Raw genomic sequence first — 25,025 nt, 5'->3', positions numbered from 1 at the left:
TAGGCCATAGAGCGAGACACGGAAGAGAAAAAGGCTGCCGTTGTTCCTTAGGGTGAGAGTCCCCAGCAGGGCATGCCTGACGTGAAGCGCCTGCCTATCTGGGCAGCCTCACTGTGTGGGCCCTGGACCTCCTCTGCACAGGGAGAGGAGAGGCCGCTCAAGGTCCTGGATTTCTGGAGAAGAGATTGGCCTTCCCTGGGGCCTGCCATGTGTCACCATTCCCATCACCCGGTGACTCCCAGAAACCTCCACTGGTGTCTTTCTCTTGGGGGATGCTCAAAACATCCCAGGGCCCGCTGTCCAGCCCTGGGACTCGGGGCAGCAAGCAAGGAAGGAAATTCTCACACACGGCTCTCTCCCAGGAGTTTGCTGAGTTCCCAGGCTGACAACTGGCAACCCTCAGAAGTCCGTCCCCCGCTCCCTTCCTCCTCTCCTCCCTGCCTCCTCCTCCCCCGGCTGCCCTTCTCCAGTTTAATAACTTCCACATGGGCTCTGGCGGCTGGAGCCAAGCCCTCAGCATTGTCTGAAACCTCCAAATTTAGAAGAAATATGAAAATTGTCAACCACTCCTTCCTTAGGGGGTAAAAGAAACATTCGGCACCAGGGGCAGGTCAAGGCGAGGCAGTCACGTGGCTGGCGCCCTGGCCAATGGGGGGCCCAGAGAGGCCTCAGCACCCGCCTTGCCCCGACACCAGGCTCGCTTCTTCAGCTCATATAAGGTAAAAGGCAGCGAGGCCTCCGTGGCCAGAGAGCCACGGGCAAGGGGCTGAGCAGAGGGGGGTCCCGATGCCAGTTGCTTAAAAATGCCCCTGTAGCACCAAGAGGTGCCAGAGCCGAGTCAACTTAGTTGAGAAGCAGGGACACCCACAACCATACCCCAAATAGGCTGAGCCTCCACCTCCGAAGAGTCATCCCCGGGCCAGACAACAGCCAAGGTAAGGACCAGCCACAGACATGGGTCCCTGAGCGGGCCTCCGGGGTTTCCTCCCAGGGGCTCTCATCCCTGCTGCCTGCTAACTGCTCTGTGCCTTCTGCCTTTCTGGATCTCAGTTTCCCTATTTGCACCAGGGCTGGATCCGGTGATCACTAAGCGTTGGCCCAGCCCTGACCAGCTCCAGTCCTTATGGGCCTGTGAGCTGCTTCTGTTGAATGAGGAATGAGGGGCTGGGCTGATGTCCTTGGCAGGCCAAGCTCCCACGGTACCACATCTGGGCAGTTTTCCCCGTCTCTACCTTGACAGCACTCAGCTTTGCTGTACCAGGTGTTCACACCACAGCTCCAAGAACCTGGGGCTCCTGTTAAGGAAAACTGTTTCCAAGCAACGGTTCCAAAAGCCAGAGCTGGGGAAGCCGTGTGTGCTCAGGCCCCCAGGGAGTAGGAGGCAAAGAGCAGGAAAGATGGGGTGCTGGCTGTGTGTGGATGAAGGGGAAGACTAGGAAGGGACGGTGGAGAGGCAGGAGAGGTAGCGGAACACGCTGAGCTCCATCCTAGATCAGCACTCGGTGCTGGACTATACAGCTCTGGGCAAGTACCAGAGCTGGGCCAGATTGCCCCCGCCGGGATGTGTAAGGAAGCTAATGGACCAAACGGTCTGGAGATGCAGGGTGTGGCTTCTGAGATTCCTGGGCTGCACCCACCTTTTGGCCATAGACTCTTTGAGTCCAGGCAGTTGGTCAAAGCCCTGGGAGCTGTCGGAGGCTGTGATTAAGGTGACGGAGAACATCCCCAGGGTGTCTAGCTGAATCCCTAGATCTGGTTTCCCCAGGGTGCTACGCTGTCTCTGGTGGGCACAGGGATGATGTCTGATGCAATAATCCACAAGTGCAGGGCCTCGGGGCAGGAATGGGGTGAAGAAATCACAGAAGGGTTTCTTCCAGGGCCTTGGAAGGAAGGCCTGTGATGGGCCCCGTGGGGGGAGGCAGAGCTCCGATCGGAACATGCTGGCAGCATCCAACTCCTTGGACCTACACTCTGGCCACATCTGGGCCCAGAATGGAACACAGTCCTCTAGCTTCGGACTGGGCAACATCTATTCCTTCTTGTACCTGGTCACCCGAGGCCATATGGTTCGGAAGGAAGCACTGAACTCCAGCTGATAGGGCCCAACTCTGGCTTGTTTACATGTCAAAGTGCTTGGCCGGGTCATCTGACCTGTCAGCATAGGCTTCTCCCTCCATGGAATAGGTGCAGCCTAAGTTCTGACCCCACATGGCCATCGCGAGGACTAAGAGACATATGCCTCAGCTTTGTTTAGGGAGAGGAAATCAGACCCAGGGAGGAAATGCCCAGAGTGCCCTAGAGAGAGAAAGCTCTGGAAGGAGAGAGGTAGAATGAATCCCAGTCAGAGGCAAGGGGCAAAGAGCAACCAGCTTGAGATCACCCTCTGTTTGGAGTTAGACATCAGCAGTGCGAGCCCCAGAAGCTGTGTGTAGAGCAATCTGAGACCCTCAGGACATAGTAGGGCAATGGCAAGCCCGGAGTAAAATCATAGCTCGAGGTGCATCAGCGGACAACAGAGCCGGGCCAGAATGTGTGTCTGCCCAGCTGGGGGATCCTTCAGGTATCGTGAGTAAAAAAATATATTGCCTTCATTTGTTGAGCATTTAGGAGATCCGGGAGTTTTATATGAATTAATTCAGTGAAGTCCTGCAGGATGTGAGGAGCTAGGTGCAATTATTCCTGCTTTACAGAGAGGTCGGACACTGTGTATGTGCGCTGGCTGCCCCAGGCTGCTGTCTCCACCAGCAGCCTCCAACTCCCTGCTCTGCTTATGGCCACCCTAGACTTCCTAGCAAGTGTCCAATAAATCTCACGGCTAGAATACGTATGGGGGCATTCCCAGGAGCCAGACACCAGCTAAATGGTTTGCATTATTGTAGTTCTCCCAGGATTGTTCTTAGGAGAGATCAAATGATTCCAATGTCCCTGGTTATAGCGTCAACCGCAGCCCACCCAAGCTCTCACCACTAGAAATTAGGTAGGAAGCCTGAGTCCAGCCTCCACCAACATGCTCTTCACCTGGCCCCCCCTGAGTGCTGTGATGAGGAAGCCAGACGCGGAGGAGACTCCCGTCTCAGAATTCGTACTGGGGCTTGATGAAAGCCTCCAAGAGGCTCCTGGTATTACTCAACCATGCGACTGTCCCAGAACAGAGAAGACAGTCACTGCTTCCCTAGCTCTGTGGCCAACCTCAGTCCTTTCTCCTGCTGGCTAGTGCTAGAGAACAGCGAATACATACAGCTCTGCAGAAGAGAAAGTTCTGGACCCTGAGCTGCCACAGACCCGAGCAGCTTTGAGTGACTCCACTGGTGAGACTACTCTGAGGAGTATGTCTCCAAGGTCCTTGACGGTGGCCTTGCTACGACATTCAGTTTTCCATCAGAACTGCTCCTGGGGCTCAGGTCCTGGGGTAGCTTAAAGAACCATGAGAAAACCAGGCATGGTGGTGCACGCCTTTAGTCCTAGCACTCAGAAGTTAGAGGCAAGAGGATCTCAGGGAGTTCAAGGCCAACCTGGTCTACATATGAGTGACAGGTCAGCCAGAGCTACATCCTGGAAGAAGGAGAAGAGGAGGAAGGGCGTGAGAAATGTTTTTTGTTCGGGTTTTAAACACATCTCCTGAACACAGAGGCCAGAATTTCTGCAGTTTACACCTAGAGTGGGGCTGCTGGACCCTGGGTGTGGCCTGAAGACAGCATGAGAAGTCATTGTCTGTCTGTCTTTCTTTCCTTCTTTCTTTCTTTCTTTCTTTCTTTCTTTCTTTCTTTCTTTCTTTCTTTCTTTCTTTCTTCCTTTCTTTCTACACGTCTTACTGAGCAGATTCCTATCCTTGACCACACTAGAAATGATAGGATTTATATATATATTATATACAATATATATTACATACTTTATTTTGTATACATCAAATATTGTAAAGAAGAGGGTTGAGGATGCAGCTTAGTAGAAGCATTTGCCTGGCATGTGTGAGGCCCTTGGTTCATTCCTAGTACCACAAAGGAAGGAAGGAAAGAAGGCAGGCAGGCACACTCGTGTGTATTCTGCAGGCTGCTGATCCTCATCCACATGGATACCTAGGAATTTGTTCTATCAGAGCAGCCATATCACACAGACTCTCAGGAAGACCCTGGTAGGGGTGAGGGGAGCTGAGCGGTAGTCATGCTGGTGTACCCTGGGTCCAGTGTCTGGGGGTGAGTTGCAAGGCTTGGGTGGACAGAGTCAGGGAGCAGCCGCTGCTCACAGCCTGTTTAGACAAACCCCACAGGGATCTGGCCTCAGCACACAGTGTAAGAGCTCTGGGGTCAGCCGTTTTCCTCCTTGCAAAACAATCTGTCGGTGGCAGCCGCACAAACACCACAGACCTTTTCTCCAATTTGAAATGTGCCTGATGCACAGCGGGCCTTGTCCACTCTCCTGGCCCACCCAGCCCAGCTCCTTCAAGCCGCTTTTGGGTCTGTTGAAGATACAGAGTTCTGCAGGGGTGGAGGTGAGGGTGGGGGTCCCCCGTGTCCAAGATGAAGAAACGAGGCAGAGATGATCAAAATGCTATAAGAACGATGTGAAGTCACGGGAAGCTGGGATCACAGGGCCAGGTCCTGCCCAGGCTGCTAGGGTTTGAATCTTGCATTTGCCTGGAAGCAGCTGTGGTTCCATGAGCCTCCGTCGCTCCATCTGTAACGTAGGGAGATTAAGCTACTGAATATCAAGGATAGTTTGTTGAGCTGTTTGGATTAGACGAGCTGAAGCCCAAGGAGCAATGACTGACCCACGGGGACTATGCAGGGAAAAGCAGTTGTGACAGGCCCTGGACAACTTCTCGGGGAGGGGATGCCCTGCTGAGTCCTAGCTGCTTGGATGCTGAGGAATAATATGCTCTCATCCTTCAAAAATAAAAATTCTCGGGGCTGGAGAGATGGCTCAGTGGTTAAAAGCACTGGCTGTTCTTCCAGAGAGGATCGGGGTTCAATTCCCAACACCCACATGGCAGCTCACACCTGTCTGTAACTCCAGTTCCAAGACTTCTGACACCCTCGCACAGATATACATGTAAGCAAAACACAAATGAACATAAAATAAAGATGATAATAATAATAATAATAATAAACTGTAGAAAAAAAGAGAAAGAAAAAATAATAATTCTCAAGCCAGGCATGTTAAGCACAAGCCTATAATACCAGCACTCAGTGGGATCAAGAATTCATGGTCATACTCAGCTACATAGTGAGTTCAAGGCCAGCCTGGGCTGCATGAGATCCTGTCTCAAAAAAAACAGTTATCACATTGTGAGCCTACAGTGGAGTGCTGGCTTGGCATGCTCAAGGCCCTGGGTTCTAATCCCGGCACTTTAGTCTCCCACACAACCAAACTGCTATGTGTCAAGGCCTTCTTGCCCAAACCCTGAGGTAAGTACCTTTATCCCTTTTGGTCAGACAGAGGTTCAGAGAGGTCTGTTCATTGGTTCAAAGTCATGCAGGTTAGTGGGCAAAATTGAGAGACTCCACCCCAAATCTGGATGACTCCATATGCTCAACTGCTATTTCCTAGAACCAGCCAAGAGGGCTAGGAATCGGAAAGAACCAGTTCCAGCCTTATGGGACCCTTGACCTTTAGGGGAGGAAGCTCTATGCCTTCCAAATTAAGAATAACTACAACTAGGGAATTTAGACAGAGTTCCCACTGTCGACCGCAGCCCAGCTGAGGACAGAAAAGGCAGACTCTGGCCAGACTCTTCCAGTGAGCCCCTGTCAGGTGGTTTTTGTCTGCTTGGAGTCCTCTTCAGCCCTGGACCGCCCCTTTCCCCACACAGCCCTTCCGTGCAGAAGGAACAGTGAGCTAGGCCAAGACTAGGAAAGGTGACACCCCCACACACACACACCGCACCTCCGCAAGAGCCATGTCAAGTCTGTATTCCTGTGGACCCTAACTGCATCACAGGGAGACAGCTAGAAAGAACCCTGTCCCACTTAACCAATTCTCTCTGCCCTCCCTCCTCTGCTTCCCCCAGCCAAACAGGAACGGGAAGGAGTCAAAAACGGGCCATTGGCCTGCATTGCGTAAGTAGTGGCCATGATACCACTCCTCACACGCCAGCAGATCTCAGGCATACAGCCACCAACCCGAAGAGCCTAGGGTACCCCCTGAGGTGAACTGAACAAGGGTCTGGTCCCGGCTCTGTGGCCATTGCACTTAGGGTGGTGGCCCGCCCTGCCGAGCTCTTCAGGTCCTGATGCGCCATTTGGGATGGGAGGGGGACAGCTCACAGCACGTCCATGTAGACACCAAGACTCCATCTGAGAGGAAACTTCCAGATGGAGGAGTCAAGGGGGACAGGGTGGAGAGGAGATGGGACGATGAGGACTAGACTCTGGGAGGCAAAATGGCAAGATTTTCAGAACTCCAAGTGGCTCCAGGAGTCAGCACGCTCTTTGGTTCCTGTTGCTCCTTTAATTTGTTTGTCCCCTTTCCCCCCAAAACGCCATCAGACCAAGGGCCCCAGAGGAGCGGGAAGATGAGGGAATGTGGCCATAGGATAATATCCACATGTCGGGTGAGGGAACTGAAGAGTCAGGACAGGGGACAAGCGGGCTCCAGTTACCATCTTCCAACATCTCGAGACCTTACCGAGGAGCAGGAATTCTGCAGCCCAGAGGACAGGGTGTGCATGAAGCCCCAGAGATGCCCTTGGCATGGGCACTCTGGAGGGGAGTCTCCAATAGTCTGTTTAAGGGGGGTAGGGGTGATTTGGAGGTAGTGAGCTTCTTATCCCAAGAAGCATGCAAGATTAATAATAACAACACAGAAAAAAGTCAGCTATCAGAGTCCCTGTGGGACCTTTCCCACCAACAGCCTGCAACTCTACATGCACTCCCAGGCTGCCATGGGACAACCATGGAACATAAGTCCCTGACTGCTGGCATGTCAGATCCTCGCCAGATATGACGTCAATCCTGCCCTGACTTTCAGGCTGCCATGGGACAACCATGAAACATAAGTCCCTGACTCCCTGCATGTCAGATCCTAGCCAGATATGACGTCAGTTCTGCCCTGACTTTGCGCAGGGGCTTCCTAGGCTGCCCTACCCCCTACTTCCTCTTTTTCTACTGTGATCTTTTGCTCTTCCCAGGGGACTCCAGGCTTGACCAGAGAGACCTGGAGCCTATTTACGAGAACAAGGTCCCTGGGGACCATTCATTCCAATGGCCTCCCACCCTGCAGGAGTGAGACCCGTGGGGGCAGAGTCTCTGTGAGCCCATTCACACGCTCCAGAGAGTCTGCATGGAGATTCCAGCAGGGTCACAGGAAAGCGCCTGACTTACGATCCAGATGCCTCAGTTTTTCCTTCTGCTCACTCCTTCCCCCCACCCCCCACCCCCACCCCCAGCAGTAGTTGTGACAGGAAGCTGGTGAGGAAAACAAGCAGCTTCCCTGGGCTCAGTCACAAAAGTCAGTATAATGAGCTGGGGGCATAGGAGCAATTCTTAGGTATTCCACCACTTTCTAGAGCCTGGGGAGGTGAACAGTCCAGGGAAGATGTCCAGGGACCAGTCAGGCCTGGGGAGAGTCTTGGAGCAGTGGAAACATACACTACATGTCATAACATAAGCCAACAGTCAGGACAGGGATGCTCAGCACTAGAGCCTTCCTGAACCCAGGTGGAAGCTGGGCACAGAGAGGCCAGGTTTCCCTAAATAAAGGCAGACAGTGTGAAGCTTAGGCTTTGGGGGATCATGAGTGATAAGCCTCTGCCTCAGGCTGGCTATCACTAAAACACACTTTATGATGCGTGAGTAGCGCCTGGTAATCTGGTAGCTTCTTGGTAAAATAGTCCTTGTGTATAGGCACCAGAGCTCCATCTCCTCATGTCAGCCATAAAGAAGCCGAGGAGAGACTTCTCCAAGATCACACTGTCTATGTAGATGCATCCTTTAGACCTCCTTTGTCTTCTAGTCAATGTTGGAGGCCGTGAGGCTCCTCATACCAAAGGCAGGGACAGAGGAGAGCTGGGTACCCAACCAGAACATGTCATGGTCCATTGTCAGCTGATAGCAACCTATTGCCAGTTCTGTTTCCTAAGTCCCTGTATGTGGCCAGAGATGGTCCCTAAGCTATTGGAACTACAAATGGGAGGAGGCCTCCTGGGACAGGGAAGCCCTTGGTTCTGTTTGGCGGTGCCTAGCTCTCTACCTGACTGACCTTGAACAAGAGGTACCTTCTGGCCTCAGTGTGTTCAGTGAGGTCTAGATCCAAGGAGCCAGAAAAGCAGAGGCTTCCCACCCCCTCCATGATGTACTACCCCACTTATCTTAGATTTCCCCGGGAGAATTGGCACAGGAAGTAGGTAGGCCACAAAAAGAAAATCACAGCCTACAGATTCCTCTATGCCCAAGCTTTACTTTCCAGCCAAAAAATTCCCAGAGACAGAAAAACTGTGGAAGCCGGCATGGTGTGGTGACTCACGCCTGCGATCCAACACTCAGAAATCTGAGGAAGACTGCTATGAATTCAGAGCTAGCCTGGGATACATAGTGAGTTCAAGGTGCCTGAACCGTGCAATATGAAACCCTAGTGGTGGTGGTGTGTGTGTGTGTGTGGGGGGGGGGGGGTTCTGGGAAGCTCTTTAAAATTAATTCAGTCAGCCAGGCATAATGGCGGGGACCTTAGTCCCAACACTTGGGAGGAAGAAAGGCAGGTAGATCTCTGTGAATCCGAGACCAGCCTGGTCTACAGAGTGAGTTTTATGACAGCCAGAGATGCACAGTGAGATGCTATCTTGAAAAAAACAATAATAAAATAAAATTAATTGAATAAATGAAATTATCTCAGTGAGGGAAGCTAAGACCGAAAAAGGTCAGCATAGTGTTCAAGGCAACAAAGCAAGTCCAAACTGGAAGAGGCCCAGGGTCTCTGACTCCCAAGTCAGTGTTCTTCCCATGGTCTACAGTGCTTTGCAGAATGATGGGCACAAAAGCCATCCTGGTATGAACCTCGGGCTCCCACACAAGAAGTCTAATCGCCTCCCCTGCCTGGGACTCAATTTCTTCCTGGAAACAGGGGAACCAGAGGCATCAGGACCCAATACCAGCATCTAGCAGAAACTCAGGGCTTCCCCAGGACCCAATACCAGCATCCGGCAGACCCCAAAAGACTTTCCCAGGTGGGCCCTGTCGCCCTCCTCTCAGCCCTTTCTTCACAGACAGCCGGGGACTCTGGCCAGGAGATCCCACCAAATTGCACCCCCACTGGCCCTGTCCCACCCTAGACCCTATGTTTGGGCTCCGTCCAGAGTTGTAGGCTCCGGCCCAGCTTCCCTCCGAGAACTTTTTCTTACCATAAAAGGGCAAGTGTGCCTTTCTCAGCCCTGCTGGGGGAAAGGCTGAGTTATTTTTAGAAGATGTAGGATTTATTCCTAACCCAAGATGGAGCTGTCCCTTTGTGCCACAGCCCCTTCCCCAGCCGCCGCTGTCTCCCTTCCCTTTCCCCTCCTTTGTGGCCATCAGTGTCTCCTCCCCACTCCCACCCCCCACCACACACACACACACACACACACACACACACACACACACACACACACACAGACGCATGCATGTGTCTCTTTTCTCTCTCCTCTCCCCAGATCCTTTCACAGCCTGCTTCCCTCCTCTTGCCCTCCCTCAGAGCTCCTTTCTAGTCACTGGAGAAAGTGACGCATCTGTCCCCCACCCGCTCCTGAAACAGTATTTACAACATACATTCCAAACATCCGCCATCTGGCTTCTAGGAAGGGCCAAAAGCTATTTGGAGAAGGAAGTCATGATTATTCCATCTTCAAAGCCAGGGAACTTAAGGCCCTCTGCACCCCCACCCTCCTCCCACAGGCCCCCTGTGTTGACCGATGACATCTCTCAGTCAACAGATGCGGTCAGGACCTTAGCGGGATGTCAGTTGGATCCCTGACTTCAAGCACTTCCTTCGCATCCCTTGCTTCGCCACTGTGGCCCAGTGTTCTCATCTGAACCAGGGTGAGACCAGCAGGGCGCCCCGCCATTTCAGGTCCTGGTGCGGCTCACTGAGACCTGCTCTGAGCTAAGCAGGAAGGAAAGGGAGATGAACACAGGGGTGAGTTGGGAGAGTTCTGTCACCATAAATTCCCCTCCTCTCCCACCACGTCCTGCACAGGCAGAGGGGGGGAAGACCTATGCACCTAAGCTGCAGGAGTTTTATGCCTGCTTGCTAATCTCCTCGTCCTAAGTAGTCCAGAAGAAAGCAATATCTGTTCTCCAGGAAACATGACCATTCCTACAAAGCCCTGCAGCCCTGGAGATTCCTTTTCTTTGCAAAGCATGAAAGACGGGCTGGAGAGGTGGCGCTCCCCGTACTTGAGGACCTGGATTTAGATTCCCAGCACCCACATAAAAGCGAGGTGCTCTGACAGCACCTCTAATCCCAGTGCTGAGGAGGCCAAGACAGAAGGATCCTTAGGCCTTGCTAGACAATCAGTAGTGAGATGGCTCAGTGGTTAAGAATACCAGCTATATCTTGCAGGGGACCAGTGTTCGATTCCCAGCCCCTGCACGATGGTTTACAACCTTCTGTAACTCTAGTCCCAGGGGATCCAACACCTTCTGGTGCCCCCTGAGGGCATTGCACTTACACACACACACACACACACACACACACACACACACACACACACTTAAATAAAATTTTTAAAAAATGTTAGCGAGCAATACAAGACACCTAATGTCAGTCTCTGATCTTCACACTTACTGGTAGATGTACATGAACTCCTAACCCAAGATGGAGCTGTCCCTTCAGACCACAGCCCCCTCCCCCAGCCGCTGCTGTCTCCCTCCCCTCTCCCCTCCTTTGTGGCCATCAGTATCCCCACCACCACCACAGACACGCACACACGCAGGAGCACACAAACATATACACAAACCCAAAAGAGGCAAATAAGACAGAGCCCAACCTTTAGAACGGTAAGGGGGTGGGGGTGGGGGTGGGGTGGGGTTGTGTGTCTGTGTAAACAGATACTCAACAACCAAGAGAAAAATGGCATAGGAAAGAGACAGCTGCACCCACAAGCAAACTGTTGCTTCCAGTGTCTGGTGGCCTTGCCAGGGCCCAGACGACTTCGGTCCGCACTAAAAATGCTGTGTTCTCAGCCTCCTTCCCTCCAAGACAAGCAGGACAATCCGAGCTTCGACGGAGCCAGGACAGTGCGTGCTGGACTGCATGGGGCCATCTGGGACTCCTAGACTAATGAGCTCTGTGACTGTGACCTTGAGGGGGTACTTGGTTCCTTCGTTTGTAAAAATCCCACTAAGAAGGCTCCTAATGAGAACTGGCCAAACATTCTTATCGAGGGAGAGGTGCATCAAGAGCTCCCCACTCTTCTCCCCCATCCTGCTTGGAGCCAAGGGAAGCTGTGCAGAAATCCACTCCTCTTTTCAGATTTTGCCTTCGTTGGAAATTAGGGATCCAGGCGTTTAGGTCCTTCCTCTCACCCCCCCCCACCCACCCTCCCCCAGGATCTGAGCTGCTGGAGACAAGGCTTGGGAGATCCAGAGGAGCCAGGGGCTCCTTTCTCTTCCCTCCGTTCCCTTTTCCCTGCATTGCTGGTTTTCACCTCACGCTACATTCCCATGGCTTGCTCAAGAGTCCCAGAACGCCATTCCCTGGGGAGGAAGTAGGGAGCGTGTGAGGTTGGTGAACTTTACAGGGTGACCAGGGACTGAGGGCGCTCTGGGAGCAGAAGCCAAGGGAAGCTGTGCACAAAGGGAACGTGAGAAGGGACCAGGCAGTGGTGGTGGGTCCTGCAGTCAGCATCCACACCTCCAGATGCCTCTCCTGCCCTTGCACTTACCATGCATGCTAATGATAGAAACCGCAGCCATTTTAGTCTTGGCTTGCCATGTGCCTAGAACTGTGCTTATATCTGCTGCCCCTGACTGTCAAAAACAAGGATGTGAGATCAGAAGCGGCGTGAAGACAAGGATCCTGGGACACAGGCAGGAGGGGGTAGGGATGAGATTCCAAAGCCCGGCTCACCTCTCTCCTGTATTCTGTCCAAGCATATAGTGGTAACGGGCTCCTAGCGTCCAGAGCCATGGAACCTGTGTGTGGGAGGGGGCTCACTAAGGGAAGCTAAGGTAAGGAGTCTCTCCCAAGAGAGCAGCTGTGACTTGTTCCCTGGGAGACGGTCCTGGCTTTGGCAATGACCTTGACCACATGAACTTTGCTTTGTGGTCATCCGAGCTCAGGGGATAGCTAGCCGAGCCTGGCTCCTGGTCTGCCTTGAATACTGGTCAGTGGATTACCGAGCGGAAACTGCAAGGCCTCGTTCACTCCCCTCCTACCTCAGCAGTTGCTGTACCGTTCTGAGGCCATTCTACAAGGCCCTCAGGAGCCTTGTGCTAGGAAGAGGTTGCAGTCGGTGGTCACCGAGTCAGCCCCAGGTTGTGGCCTTCCCCCAACACATTTGTGATATGAGAGGTAGGACCCCTGGCCATCAGTGCCTCTGGGCAATGCCCTTGCAGAGCAGAGTTTTTGCTGACGGGTCCAGCTGCATTGGAAGGGAAGGTGATCCCTCCTTCTCACAGAGCTGAGAGTTTCCCTGAAGTCCACCCTTGGAAGCAAGGTGGGCACCGCAGGGATCGTGGCCATGTAGGGCCCAACGGACAAAATTCCACGAGGCTTGACAAACAGCCCAAGGCTTCTGGGCTAGGAGTGGTCCAGCCCCTTTCCCAGTCTCTTGGAGAGCAATGGCAGGCACAGGCCCTTGGGGTTCAGCACTCTGGTCACAGCGTGCTGTGAACCAGATTTTTTGTTCCTTTCAGGCAAGAGTGGCTGCTAGCAGGGTGCCCCCCCCCCTACGCTGGAGAATGAAGACTCCCCAGAGAGGAAAGGACAGCAGTGGCAGCCCTGCTCCCAGAACTGTAAGCGTTCCCTTCCATGGCCCCCATAGACACCCCGACTCAGGGAGCTCGAGGAATCACCTGGGGCCTTCAGACAAGCTCCCCATCCCAGTGTTCAGAATGTTCGGGAACCAGGCCTAGGTTTCAAAAGCAGAGCCTAGCCACAGGGCGGCCTTTCAGTAATGTCGGAGGCTCGGATGGAGGAGGAATAAATGGAAGCAAAGAGGAGGGGACCCAACAGGTGCGGGAACCCTTCCCGTCCCGTCCCGCTCCATTCTCTTCGAACGGCCACAGGACAGGAGTCGGCTCGGCTTGAGGGAGACACAGACAACAGTCATCTTCCTTAGAGATGGGAGAGTTTCGTAGGAGGGGTACTTGGGGGTCCCGGGGCTCCGGGCAAGGACTACACTATTGGGAGCAGCAGCTCCCAGGGATGGAGGCGATCCTTCAGTTCTGCTGGGGTCAGAGTCTGCAGAGTACCGCGTTCGTTACCGCACGGGAAAGGAAGTGGGGGGCCTCTGTAACGCAGGCAGGGACACTGAGGTCCAGCAGGGAGGAGGACCACACTCCGAATCGCAAGGTGAGGGAGGCAGTGTAGAGAAGTCTGTCACGGATCTATCAGGGATGGAATAAACAGAGGGAAAAAACTAGAGGTGAGGGGAGGCAGGGCGGCAGGAAGGAACTATTCTGTGGATGGGAGGTACGGCTTATGTAACACGGCCCACCTGTTCACCCCTGTGTAGCCTCCTCGTGTGTTCGAACGTGCACCCCAACACGGCACACACCCGGTCTCCACTTGGGAGCAAATGAGCTATAGAAACTGTTGTTGTAAACAACTTGGATTGGGAGGCTGCGGGCGCCGCCTCCGCGACCCTCCGGTGGACATTAAGCAGGCCTGTAGAGTGGCCAGCTGCACTCTCTCTGGCATGGGGACAGTCAGCCCTGAGCCCCCCCCACCCCTCCCCCCTCCCCAGACCCAGGAAGGAGCCTTGGAGAAGATGCCAGGATGATGGATGGGGTGAGGGAGGTTCCAGGGCCGGCCTGAGAGCACACAGGATGTTAGTGCTTGTGTGAGGCACATTTCTGAGCTGTTCCCAGCAGCCCACCCCCCTCCACCCCCTCGGGCTCCCCCTCTGCAGCCTCTCCCACGGTCACTGCTGCTGGCCTGGGACTTGGGCCTAGCCTGAGGTTCCAAGCAGAGTCCAGGGCCTAGGCCCTGAGCACATCTGCCCCCTCAGTCCTCCCAGACGGAGGGGAAAGAGCTGAGGAAGCGTCACAGGGAGACACTGGAGGCCACTTTAGAGGGCAGAAGGGACCTGTGAGCAGGAGAACAAAGCCAGCTCTGTGGTTTCTTACCCATCGCTTCAACTGATCCTTAGACCAGGCCGCAGAGCTGGAATTGTGATCAGGGTACAGCTGTGACCAGCAAGGCTTATTCATTCGGCATTTCCACACATCCCTCCTCTGAGGCCCTAATCTGCACCGGGTCCTGTGGCATATGCCGAGGACACCCAGCCAGCAGCCGATGGCCCATCCCTGTGGCATATGCTGAGGACACCCAGCCAGCAGCCTATGGCCCATCCCTGTGGCATATGCTGAGGACACCCAGTCAGCAGCCTATGGCCCATCCCTGTGGCATATGCTGAGGACACCCAGTCAGCAGCTTATCGCCTACCTGGTGGAACAGTTCCCCTTGTGGAGCATTAACGTTTTCCTGGTTTCCCAGAGCACACCTCCAACACAATCAGCTTCCTGCGGGAGCATGCGTGATGACTCAGTTCGCCCCTTTATGCTGTGTTAATGCAATCGGCACACTCAGAACTCTGGTGCCAGATCCCAGGCCCTGATACCAGACAGCCCTGAGTTAAATCCTACCTCGTGTCCTGTTCGGTTGCATAGTTGTCCTTAGCCTCGCTGGGCCTGTTTTCCCTTCTGCAAAATGGGGGAGCAATTGCTCTCACCCCATGGGGCTGGTTCTGTCCTCCTCTTCCGTTCTATCATTTTACACGGAGAGAAACAGAGGTCCCAAGAAGGAAAGGACTCTGAGGTGGGAGTTAAATTTGGACCAGACGGTTCCCTTCAACCCAGTATTATCTCCTCCCACCTGCTCTACCGTCAGAGACCAAGATGGCTGCTCAGTTTGTGGAGATGATTCCTGAGATATGTGCTGGGCCTTGCCCGGCTTCTCAGCAGCAGCCCAGGTGACCAGTGGTGGCCCTCTGTCCTCTGAGTGGTGACTGAGGTGAGGAATGACAGGCAGGGTTCCTAGCTCGGAGCAGGCTTGCCATATAAGGGCAGGAGCCACCGCGCGAGGAGAGCGTCCTCAGTCCCGCCTGGGCCTGAGACTATCCAGACAACCACTGTTTATTTTCCCATTCAGCCCTCCCCTCTTCTCACCCCTCCCAGGAGCTTCCCAACAGACAGAAGCCAGAGATTCCCCCTAGCCTGGAGACATTCTCTGAAGACGTGGGGAAAGGAGAGAAAGCGGGTCACCCCCTGCAGCAGGCCTCCAAAGCTGCTGAGAGACAGCACCGAGAGCACCAGGTAAGATCCGCCTGGGCCCGCCACCTCTTTTAATGGAATGGGGAACCAAGCCCCAGAGACGATGGAGCCCAGTGAGAAACAGCTGTGCTGACTGGAGATGGGGCCTGGACCCCCAAGCCCTCCTCGTCTTCTGGGCCAGGGAGCTTCTCTTGGGGTAAATGATGCAGAAAGGCTACAACATACCTCTTCTCAGTGAAGCCCGGCTTGAAGGAGGCTGGCGGGGGGGGGGGGGGGGGGGGGGGGTCTGAACAGTACATTACACGTGTGTTTCTGGGGCCAGAGAGCCAGAAGGCGCACCTTCCCACCCCGCCGCTCCTCCCCGCCATCCCAGTCCCCACCCCAACCCTTCCAGAAGGCCTTTTGAGCTACCTAGGGGGTGGAGGAAGGAACCCTGGCCACAGGCTCTTGACAGGCCTCTCGCAGGCTCTCTGGAGTTCTGCCGGGTCTGCCCCCATGCCCTGCTCAGGGGCTCTCCTCCCCCTCGGTCTTCCGTGCCCGGCAAGGGCAAGCCCGGTATTGGAGCTGTGCCAGCCAAGAGCGTGGGGACGTAGTCCCCCAGCACACAGAAGTGGTGCTGGGTCTGCACAACTATGAGAGCCTGTCCTAGACCCAGAGGCCTGAGAAATTGAGACCTCAGGCATGCAGGTTAAGGGGAAGGGCCAGCCAGGCCCGGCTGCTCTGAGTTAAGAAGCCCAGCATGGTGCCTTGGACTCTCAGGAAAATTCTATTTCTCTGGAGCCTTGGAGACCTCTGGGGATAGGTGCAGTCAGACAGGCACCAGCTTGATTATTCTAGAATCACAGGGACAGGAGTAGACAGTCTTTATCCAAGGACGGGACAAGGACAAAGACCCTTCCTGGCTGAACGTCTACCCCTCAGTACCGTCTGGCCATTGACTTCTCTTTAAGAGAGACAGACCACCTTCTGTGCAGATCCTGTTGCGGGGTGCCTGTGCCCACCCCCACTCCTGCTCCCCGACCCGAGGTGATCTTCCCCAGCCCCATAAGCTGCCCAGCAGGTAGCACGGGCCCTGATGTCCTGCCTCCCCCCCACCTAGCCATCAGATGTCCTGCTTTTCACTTCTGTCTGCAATTGTGTTTTAGAGTGTGAGGTGAATCTTTTTTACACACTTAAGTAGGAACACCTGTTATAAGTGGGAAACTGGCACTACCCATAGTTTAAAACAATGGCAGGAGAATGCAGCCCCGGCGCCACACGGTCGCCTGCCAGGCCCTATCCAGGCGCTCTTCCCCACACACAGGACCCCAGGCTGCCAGGCACTGTGGCCCAGGCCTCTGATCTCAGCATTCCACAAGTGGAGGCGGGAGGATCAGGAGTTCTACACGCTGAATGAGTTTGAGGCTAGCCTGAGCTACCTGTGTCTCTGCTTCTGGAAAGAAACAACAAAAGAGAGGAGAACTAAGGGGAGAGGGTGGCAGACCTAGTGGCAGGGGACAACCCAGACGGTGTGTCACCATCTGACTGACGCCCAGCCATCGCCCACTCCGTCTGCAGCCCCCAGAAAGCAAAGGCAGTAGAGACCGAAGGGCCTTGAGTACAATTGTACCCTGGGGAAGGCAGAGACCCAGTTGGGCTCCTGGCGGCCCAGCTCTGCTGTGTCCCACCACCCCTCCTAGCTACTCGCTGAACTGTCCCTTGGCAGGGACGTCTCTCCCAGGGTCCGTGGGAGCTGCGGGGAGTGCAGTGGAAAGGACCGCATGCTCTGACTCGTAGAGAGTCCCGTGTCCGGATCTCCTGGTAAGAGGGCTGGGGAAAGTTTCTGAGGCTGGCAACACCTGAGGGCAGACGTACCCTGGCCTTAGCGACAAATCAGAGAGCATTTTCCCACTGCTTCTGCACCCCACCCCCAAATTTGGGTTGCTGCTAGATTCCTGTTGGAGGCCTATGAGCTTTGGGCTTTCTAAAAATAGAAGTGGGCTTTTTTTTTTTTTCTGCTCTTTCCCAGCCCCGAGGAAAGGCTGCCTACCCTCTTCAGACAACCCTGAAAGTATGTGTCATCCAGCATCAAGGCCACCACAGTCACCATGAAGCAAAGGTCTTCTGGGATCTTGGCAAGAGCAGGGTGAGTGGGTGGTTTGGGGTGGGAGCGCTCCGATCACCTGGAAGGTCCCATACAAGCCATGCCCACGGAAGGAAATGAATTATCCACGTGGCCACTCTGTCAGTCACCACACGTCATCTGCTGTGTTTGTTGTCCTGTGCAAAGCCATCAGCAGTATCTATAAGAATTATAGATACTCAAATTATAAGATATGGGCCTTGGACCTCTCGGGGACCTGGAGAGGTAAGTAGGGGTGGCCCACAGATGAAACGCTCTGAGGCCACAGAGGATGAGGTGGGTGGCAAGCCATCCATAAACATAGCCCTGATTTGGGGCCTGAGAAAATCCAGCAGGCTCCCTTTCCTCACAAAGGAAGGTGTTCACAGAAGAAAACTGTCCCTCGAGATTTGGGAAGAAACAGAGTTCACAGGATGGACAAGCACCTGAAGGAAGTGTCCTGGGGTCTAAAGAAGTGAGGGACGGTTTCTCACAAGTGGTCATTTCCCTAGCGTGCACACAGAGATGGGTTTGGGACAAGAGCAGGAGCCACAAGGTGAGTGGGCACAGAGAGGTCATCTAATGTGTGCAGGACCCTGGGATCCATCCCTGTACTGCAGAGAAAGAAGAAAAAAAAATCATTGCCCACTTTAACTGGGTGGGCGCTACCTCAAGAAAGCTAACTTAAAGAAAAGGGAAATGCAAGTGGACATTTCAGTCGCAGAGGGCTCCAGGGCAAGGGAAGAACGGGACGGGAGGCCACGGGACCCGCCCACACTCCTTCTCCTGAGCACGGAGCGCCTGTCTCCCGGCCTGGGGTGCAGTGCTGCATCTCTGGTCAGTTGGGAGTCTGAGATGAAGCACTGTAGCTCAGGAAGAGAGAAGTTCTTCTGCAGCCATCTCCGGGACGTGCGTGGTAAGTGTTGACGTGGGGTGACAGGCCCTATAGGTTGGTTGTCCCTAGGCTCCGTGTCAGCGGTCCAGTCCGTGGTGACGGTCCTCGGCTGGAGCTGCACCAGTAGGCGCTGGTCCATTCAGTGGTAGCTGGTACCGACACCCTGCCTCCACTTTCTCTTCCTGAGCCCATAGAACGTACTGCTAACAAATCACGGCACCTATCCATTCTGGGAGGGTTCCGGCACATCCTCAGATTCCTTCTTAACACTGCAGACTCGAATCCCCACTGTTAATGACTCTCATTACAACCCGTTCATCTCCGGAGATCATCAGACAATCCCTAACAGCTCTTCCCATCCCGGAGGGGGCGGCCCAGGGTCCTGGCAGCCCCACACATGGTAGATGACACCATCATGTGGCAATGTCAAAATGTTGCACATCCCTGTTGGCCTTGGAGTCAAAGTCCTCAGTCTCTGAGCCTCTAACCCTGGCTCTGTGCTATTGGCTAAACCAGCCCAGGCATTTCACAAATGTCTACCCTGTCCTAGAGGCCTCGGAGACGCAAGGGGCAGCAGAGGAGAGCCGCTGGGATCCGCCCAGTGATATCTAACCTCCCACACCTGGTCAGAAGAAGGTGACCCACTTCACGGAGGAGAAAACTAAGTCTTGGTTAAGTGGCTGGCCTTAGGTCACACATGGGTGTGCTGAGCTGGGGTCCAACTTCTTATCCTTATGTGAGACTATGGGACCGGGGAGTGGGAGAGTACGAGAACAGAACACACTCCACTCTGGTCCTGTGTACTCTCTGCTGTGGTAACAGAGTCAGGACCACACATGCCTAGGAGGCCTGTGGCCTCAATTTCTTCTGCATGCTGGCTCCTCACCCCGTAGGTCCAATTTGATGCCATTTCACAAGCAAGGCCCAGAGTTTAAGTGATCCGCTGGAGGTCAACAGTGAGAAAGTCGCCAGAGCGTGGGAACTGACTTCACCCACACTGGCTTAAACTCACCCTCCTGGCCAGAGCATTCGTGGCCTATGGCAATGGGGGGGGGGGGGGGCGAGCGGGGCGGGAGAGAGGAACGACTGGTCCCAGATGTTTTCTGATCAGTTCTGATCAACATCAGCAGGCTGGCCTTTGACCACAGGGAAGGTACTTTGCAAGCCACTCCAAGCTCTAGCTGCTCTTCCCAGGGCGGGACGCTGCAGCACCCCACACTGGCTGCCAGAGCTAGGGGCCGGGTGCAGAGAAAAGTGCTGGTCCCTAGGGGTCTGGCGCGTGCTGAAGGCTTCCCTCTCCCACCTTGTCCTCACGGTCCAGTTTTCCCAGGAATCCCTTGGATGCTAAAATGGGGATTCCTGGAAATACTGTTCTTGAGGTCAAGGCTTAACGGCGGGATCTGCCTCCTTCCCACCCTGGCATTTCCTCCCTGGGATGAGGGAGGAGAAGGCGGCACGCTGGAGGTAAGAGGCCTCGCTCGGGACATCCCTTCTGACCTTTGTATTGCTTTTCTTTCCACTGGGTCGGCATTTCATAACATTCCCCCCCCCCCCCAGGCTGGATGTGGGAACCTCAGAACTGCCTCACTCTTGAGAAACTTGTCCCAAGTCGCAGTGGTTGAAGCAGGGCTCTGAGGCAGCCTCCCCCTCCACCCTGACCCTCCGCATTCCTTCCCTGCAGGCCTTATGGCAAGGAGGGGCCACAGGCCCGTGTCCATATTATTCAGAAAGCCATACACAATTTGATTTTAAATTTTTATTACATCAGTTAGGTAAACTCAAAACCATTCCTCTCCCGTTGGGTTTGGAGTGCCGCCGCCGCCGCAGGAAATGCGCGTTCCAGGTAGGAAAATACAAGGTTTGGACCGCCCCCTGGTGGCAGTCCTGCGCACTGCAAGAACACTGATTTCCCCAGACACTGAGCAGGAATCGCCCTGCCTTCCTGTTTCTACACACTTCTACCAAAATTCTTTCTGCCCAATTCTTTTGAGCCTCTGACATGCTTCAGCCTTATTCATCTCTTGCCAGAGGTGCTTCCTCGGCTTACAGTTGGCTTTTCTTTAGGTCCGAACCAGTGCCAGTTCACCTAGACGGCAAACAGCGGAACTAGGATAGGTTTCAAGTTCCGTGGCCCCCGGCCTTGAATGTCTGAGCCAAAAGGAAAAAGTAGGACCAAGTACTCCTCCCTTATAGCTCCCTGCCTTCCAACCCTTGAGAGTTCTTTCTCATTTTTCCTTAATAAATATCTGCTTGCTGTGCTTTAAAAAAAAAAAAATCTGCTTTGAGCCAGGCACACCTTTAATCCCAGCACTGAGGAGGCAGAGCCTGGCGGATCTCTATGAGTTCAAGGCCAGCCTAGTTTACAGAGCGAGATCCAGGACAGGTACCAAAACTACACACAGAAACCCTGTCTCGAAAAATAAAACAAATCAAAAATGTGGTTTGAGGCCAGCCTGGTCTACATAGTGAGTTCCAGGGCAGCCAGAGTTACATAGTGCTACATGTTTCTACATAGTGAGATGCTGTCTCCAAAAAAAACAAAAAGATCTAGAGCCATGATATAGTTCAGTTGGTAAAGTGCCTGTCTAGAGTGTGTGAATCCCAGGGTTCCATGCCTAGCACAAATCAGGTGTGGTTGTACATGCCTGTAATCCCAGCACATGGAAGGGAGAGGCAGGAGGATCAGAAGTTACAGCCACCCTTGGCTAAATGGTGAGTCTGAGGCCAGTCTTGTGAGATGAGACCCTATCTTGAAGGGAGGAAGGTGAAGCAAAAACTCCAAAAGTTAAAAATGAAAAGACTGCCTCTGGGACGCTGACTGGATGAATGTTAAAGTCCTTCATGAAATCCAGGCACGAAACTAGGACGTGAGCTGAGGAGATGGGGTGGCTATCAGTAAAGGCACTTGTCGCCCAAATCAAACCGGAGCCCACGGGAAGAAAGGGAAGGAGAAAACTGACTCCTGAAAACTCCTCTGACCACCACACGTGTGGCGTGCTATGTGCAGGAAGCATGCTCCCACACAATAAAAATAAATAGATGTGAGGGGAAAACTAGGGAGATGGCCCATTCAGTAAAGTGCTGAGTTCGGATGCCCAGGGCCCATGCAGAAAGCCAGGTGTGGTGTCCTGGCTGGTGAGGAGAGACAGGAGGACCCCGGAGGTCTGCAGCCAGCCCGTCTGGAGCTCCAGGTTTAGTGAGAAACACTAATCTCAAAATCACAAGGTGGAGAGTGACAGAGGACACTAACCCCGTGCACACATTCATGCACGTGTGCACACGCGTGTACACATACACACTCATGCACCTTAGAACTCTCCTTTACGCCGGGCGGTGGTGGCGCACGCCTTTAATCCCAGCACTTGAGAGGCAGAGCCAGGCGGATGTCTGTGAGTTCGAGGCCAGCCTGGTCTACAAAGCGAGTTCCAGGAAAGGCACAAAGCTACACAGAGAAACCCTGTCTCAAAAAACCAAAAAAAAAAAAAAAAAAAAAAACCTCTCCTTTAACTGTCCCTGACTAAAGGGACAGTCGGTGAGTTGGTAGAGGTGGCGACAGCCCATAGCTCCACAACCCTCATTTTTTGGTTGTGGCATCACATCTCCAGAGACCAGCTAGTTCCCAGGGGTCTGCTAAGCTATGCTCTTAGCAAGCATCCGGGAGACGTTTCTGAAGAGAGACCCCCCTCCTGCTCATACTCTAAGGCTGCTGCTGACCCCATCTGTCAGGCCCCAGGTTCCACACTCACAGCGTCGCTCGGTGCTTCACAGCGCCCAGTGAAGTACCACACAAGGAGCCCAAGGCTGAAAGAGGTTAAGACATCCTCCGGCCACCCTCAGGGGTTGTGACACTAGAATCCAGCCAATGCTTACAATCCCTACCATCATACTGTGCCCCACCTGGCTGCCTCAGGCTCCCTCCCCCACCCCACCCCCGCACTCCATCCCCCCATGGCTTTCCCCTGAGGAGAACAGCAAGCCTTCCTCTCTGTGTTCTTTCACAGTAATAAAGTGCTGTACCTTTGCTTCGTGTCCTGTTTCTTCCTGGGAATATGGGGGCAAGAAAGAATAACACAGTATTCACTGCTGTAACCCCCAAGTGCCTCCACTTGCCAGACACTTCCAGAGATCAGTACAGACAGCAACCGGGAGCCACACCAGGGCTGCCCATCACACTCTTGGTGTCTCAGGATGCTTCCAGGTCATGTCTCAAAGTATGTCCTTGTAGAGGCTTGTGGGGGGATGAGGACCCTTAAGGTTAAGCAAGGGCCACAGAGGAGTTGGGTTCTAACACATGGCAATCCTTCTCCTTCCATTCCAGAAAACACGGTCGAAAATCAAATGTTCACACGTCACACGGGTATGTGATTCTGAGTGACCACAGGCCATAAGCCGGGCAATGACAATTCAGCTGTACCCCAGGCCACAAAGCTAACTTATGAGGATTTTCTTTTTCTTTTCTCTCTCTCTCTCTCTCTCTCTCTCTCTCTCTCTCTCTCTCTCTCTCTCTCTCTCTCTCTCTCTCTCGATAGGGTCTCACCATATATAGCCCCACCATGCAGCCCAGGCTGGCCTTGAACTTGCAATGGTCCTTGCTTCAGCCTCCAAGGGCTGGGATTGGGTTGCAGAAATGGCTCGGTGGTTAAGAGTACTGGATATTCCAGTGAACATGGTTTCCGTTCCCAGAACCTATGTTGGGAGGTTCAGGGATGTGGCTCCGGAAGATTCTGCACCCTCTTCTAGCATCCATGAGCACTTGCACAGAAATATACATATAAATATGACTGAACCCAGGGACTGGGGTTATAGGTATGCACCACCACACTTGGTGTGGGGTCACTCAAGACAGTCACATGCCTCATGCATTTCCCCAAACCTCTGTATTTAGACTACAAAAAGCCCTTTGACCTGGTCATTCCCAGGTGCCAAGGGACACCGACATTGTTCTTCTGTGCCCCAGAACAAGCTGGGAGAAAGGCCTGAGCAGCTTTCCTGAAGAGGTGTCTGAAGCTCCAGGATCTTGCCAGCCACTTAGGCGCCTAACAGAGATGGGCCAAGGGCACCTCCTGCCATATAGTCTGTTTTCAGCTTTGAAACAGTATCCAGCTGGATGTCGCAATCTTCTCAAGGACTGAGCCTTTTATCCTTGCTATAGTTCCTTCTGAAAGAGCCTCCACTGATTACCAGCTAACCACCAGCAGGTCACAGTCACATACTGTGACCCGAGATTTGCAAGGTCTCCAGGTTGCTGTGGATATTGTTCTGTATAAATAAAACACTGATTGGCCAGTGGCCAGGCAGGAAGTATAGGCGGGACAAGTAGAGAGGAGAATTCTGGGAAGTGGAAGGCTGAGTGAGGGAGAGACCTGCCAGCTGCTGCCATGACAAGCAAGATGTAAGGTACCGGTAAGCCACGAGCCACATGGCAAAGTATAGATTAATAGAAATGGGCTAAATATAAGCAAGAGCTAGACAATGATAGGCCTGAGCTAGTGGCCAAGCAGTTTAAATAATGTAAGAGTCTGTGTGTTTATTTTATAAGTGGGCTCCGGGACTGGCAGGACTTGGTGGGAGCTGGAAAGAAATCCTCGGACTTGGTGGGAGCTGGAGAGAAATTCTCCAGCTACACCAGGTAGAGGGGTAGGCGGGAAGAACAGCAAGTAGGATCCCAGGGGTACCCCTCTTTATTATTTAGGTTTTTGGGGTGGTGGTACAGGTGGTGGTGAGACAGGGTTTCTTTACATAGCCCTGGCTGTCCTGGAACTCTCCCTGTTGACCAGAGTGGCCTTGAACTCACAGAGATCTGCCAGCCTCTGCCTCCTGAGTGCTGGGATTAAAGGCGTGTGCTGCCACCACGTCCCGGTTTGTTTAGAGATCTGTATTCACTTGAACACCACTCAGAATCTTCTGTGGGCACAGTATGCCTGGTGCTGGTCCAGCCTTGGAAAGCAGCCAGGGAAATCCTGCTGTGAAGGTGATCCCAGCTTGCACTCTGCACTCAGCCCCTGTAGCTGAGACCACTCCTCATATTTGTCCCTAAGCTGTAACAATTTCATAAGCATCCCTAAGTGCCATGACACAGGCGTCTGTCCTGGGAAGAAAGAAAACCGGATTGGCAGCCCAGGAAACAGTACCCCAGACCCAAGCTCCTCCCAGGTGCTTACTAAGAGGAGGAATGCGGTTGCTCTTGGAAACTTGAAAACTCGGGCTGGGGCACAGGGCGCCCTCTTGTGGTCGATTCAGGGGAAATGGGCTTCCTTGGGGCTGCTGTTTTTGCAGAAGGTTTTGCATTTTAAACTGTACTTTCTGCCGGGTGTGGTGGCGCACGCCTTTAATCCCAGCACTTGGGAGGTTGAGGCTGGCGGATCTCTGAGTTCGAGGCCAGCCTGGGCTACAGAGCGAGTTCCAGGACAGCCAAGGCTACACAGAGAAATCCTGTCTGTCTCAAAACAACAAAAAAATGCCAGGTGGTAGTGGCCCCATGCCTTTAATCCCAGTGCTCAGGAGGCAAGAGGCAGGTGGATCTCTGTGAGTTCCAGGCGAGCCTGGTCTACAGAATGAGTTCCAGGATAGCTAGGGTTACACAGAGAAACCTTGCCTTGAAAAACCAAAAGAAAAGAAAAAAAGAAACCAG

At 53.6% G+C, this 25,025-nt stretch overlaps 1 protein-coding gene and 1 long non-coding RNA gene across 5 annotated transcripts; one reads left to right on the top strand and one right to left on the bottom strand.

Annotated features, from left to right (window-relative positions):
* The first annotated feature begins 690 nt into the window (after positions 1 to 690).
* LOC143269599 (uncharacterized) lies at positions 691 to 24,544 on the top strand. Of its 2 annotated transcripts, XM_076555332.1 has the most exons (5): positions 691 to 935; positions 12,819 to 12,917; positions 15,303 to 15,440; positions 17,407 to 17,523; positions 23,314 to 24,544. In XM_076555332.1, exons 2-5 carry the CDS (start codon positions 12,864 to 12,866, stop codon positions 23,524 to 23,526), a joined length of 522 nt encoding a protein of 173 aa, XP_076411447.1. In that variant the 5' UTR covers positions 691 to 935; positions 12,819 to 12,863; the 3' UTR covers positions 23,527 to 24,544. The 2 variants fall into 2 exon arrangements, 1 of the variants encoding a protein (XP_076411447.1); XR_013046131.1 differs by lacking the exons at positions 12,819 to 12,917; positions 23,314 to 24,544 and having other exon boundaries at positions 704 to 935; positions 17,407 to 18,316.
* LOC143269600 (uncharacterized) lies at positions 3,439 to 15,484 on the bottom strand. Of its 3 annotated transcripts, none has more exons than XR_013046134.1 (2): positions 14,253 to 15,484; positions 3,439 to 13,511 (listed from the first exon to the last, which is right to left on the bottom strand). It is a non-coding gene; the product is annotated as an uncharacterized LOC143269600 (long non-coding RNA). The 3 variants fall into 3 exon arrangements; XR_013046132.1 differs by having other exon boundaries at positions 14,772 to 15,484; XR_013046133.1 differs by having other exon boundaries at positions 3,866 to 4,671; positions 14,772 to 15,484.
* Positions 24,545 to 25,025: the final 481 nt, after the last annotated feature.

The sequence above is a fragment of the Peromyscus maniculatus genome, chromosome 19 (assembly GCF_049852395.1).
Source record: "Peromyscus maniculatus bairdii isolate BWxNUB_F1_BW_parent chromosome 19, HU_Pman_BW_mat_3.1, whole genome shotgun sequence".
Classification (NCBI taxonomy): domain Eukaryota; kingdom Metazoa; phylum Chordata; class Mammalia; order Rodentia; family Cricetidae; genus Peromyscus; species Peromyscus maniculatus.
Note: the sequence above shows the minus strand (reverse complement) of the source record. Positions and strands in the feature narration are given on the sequence as shown.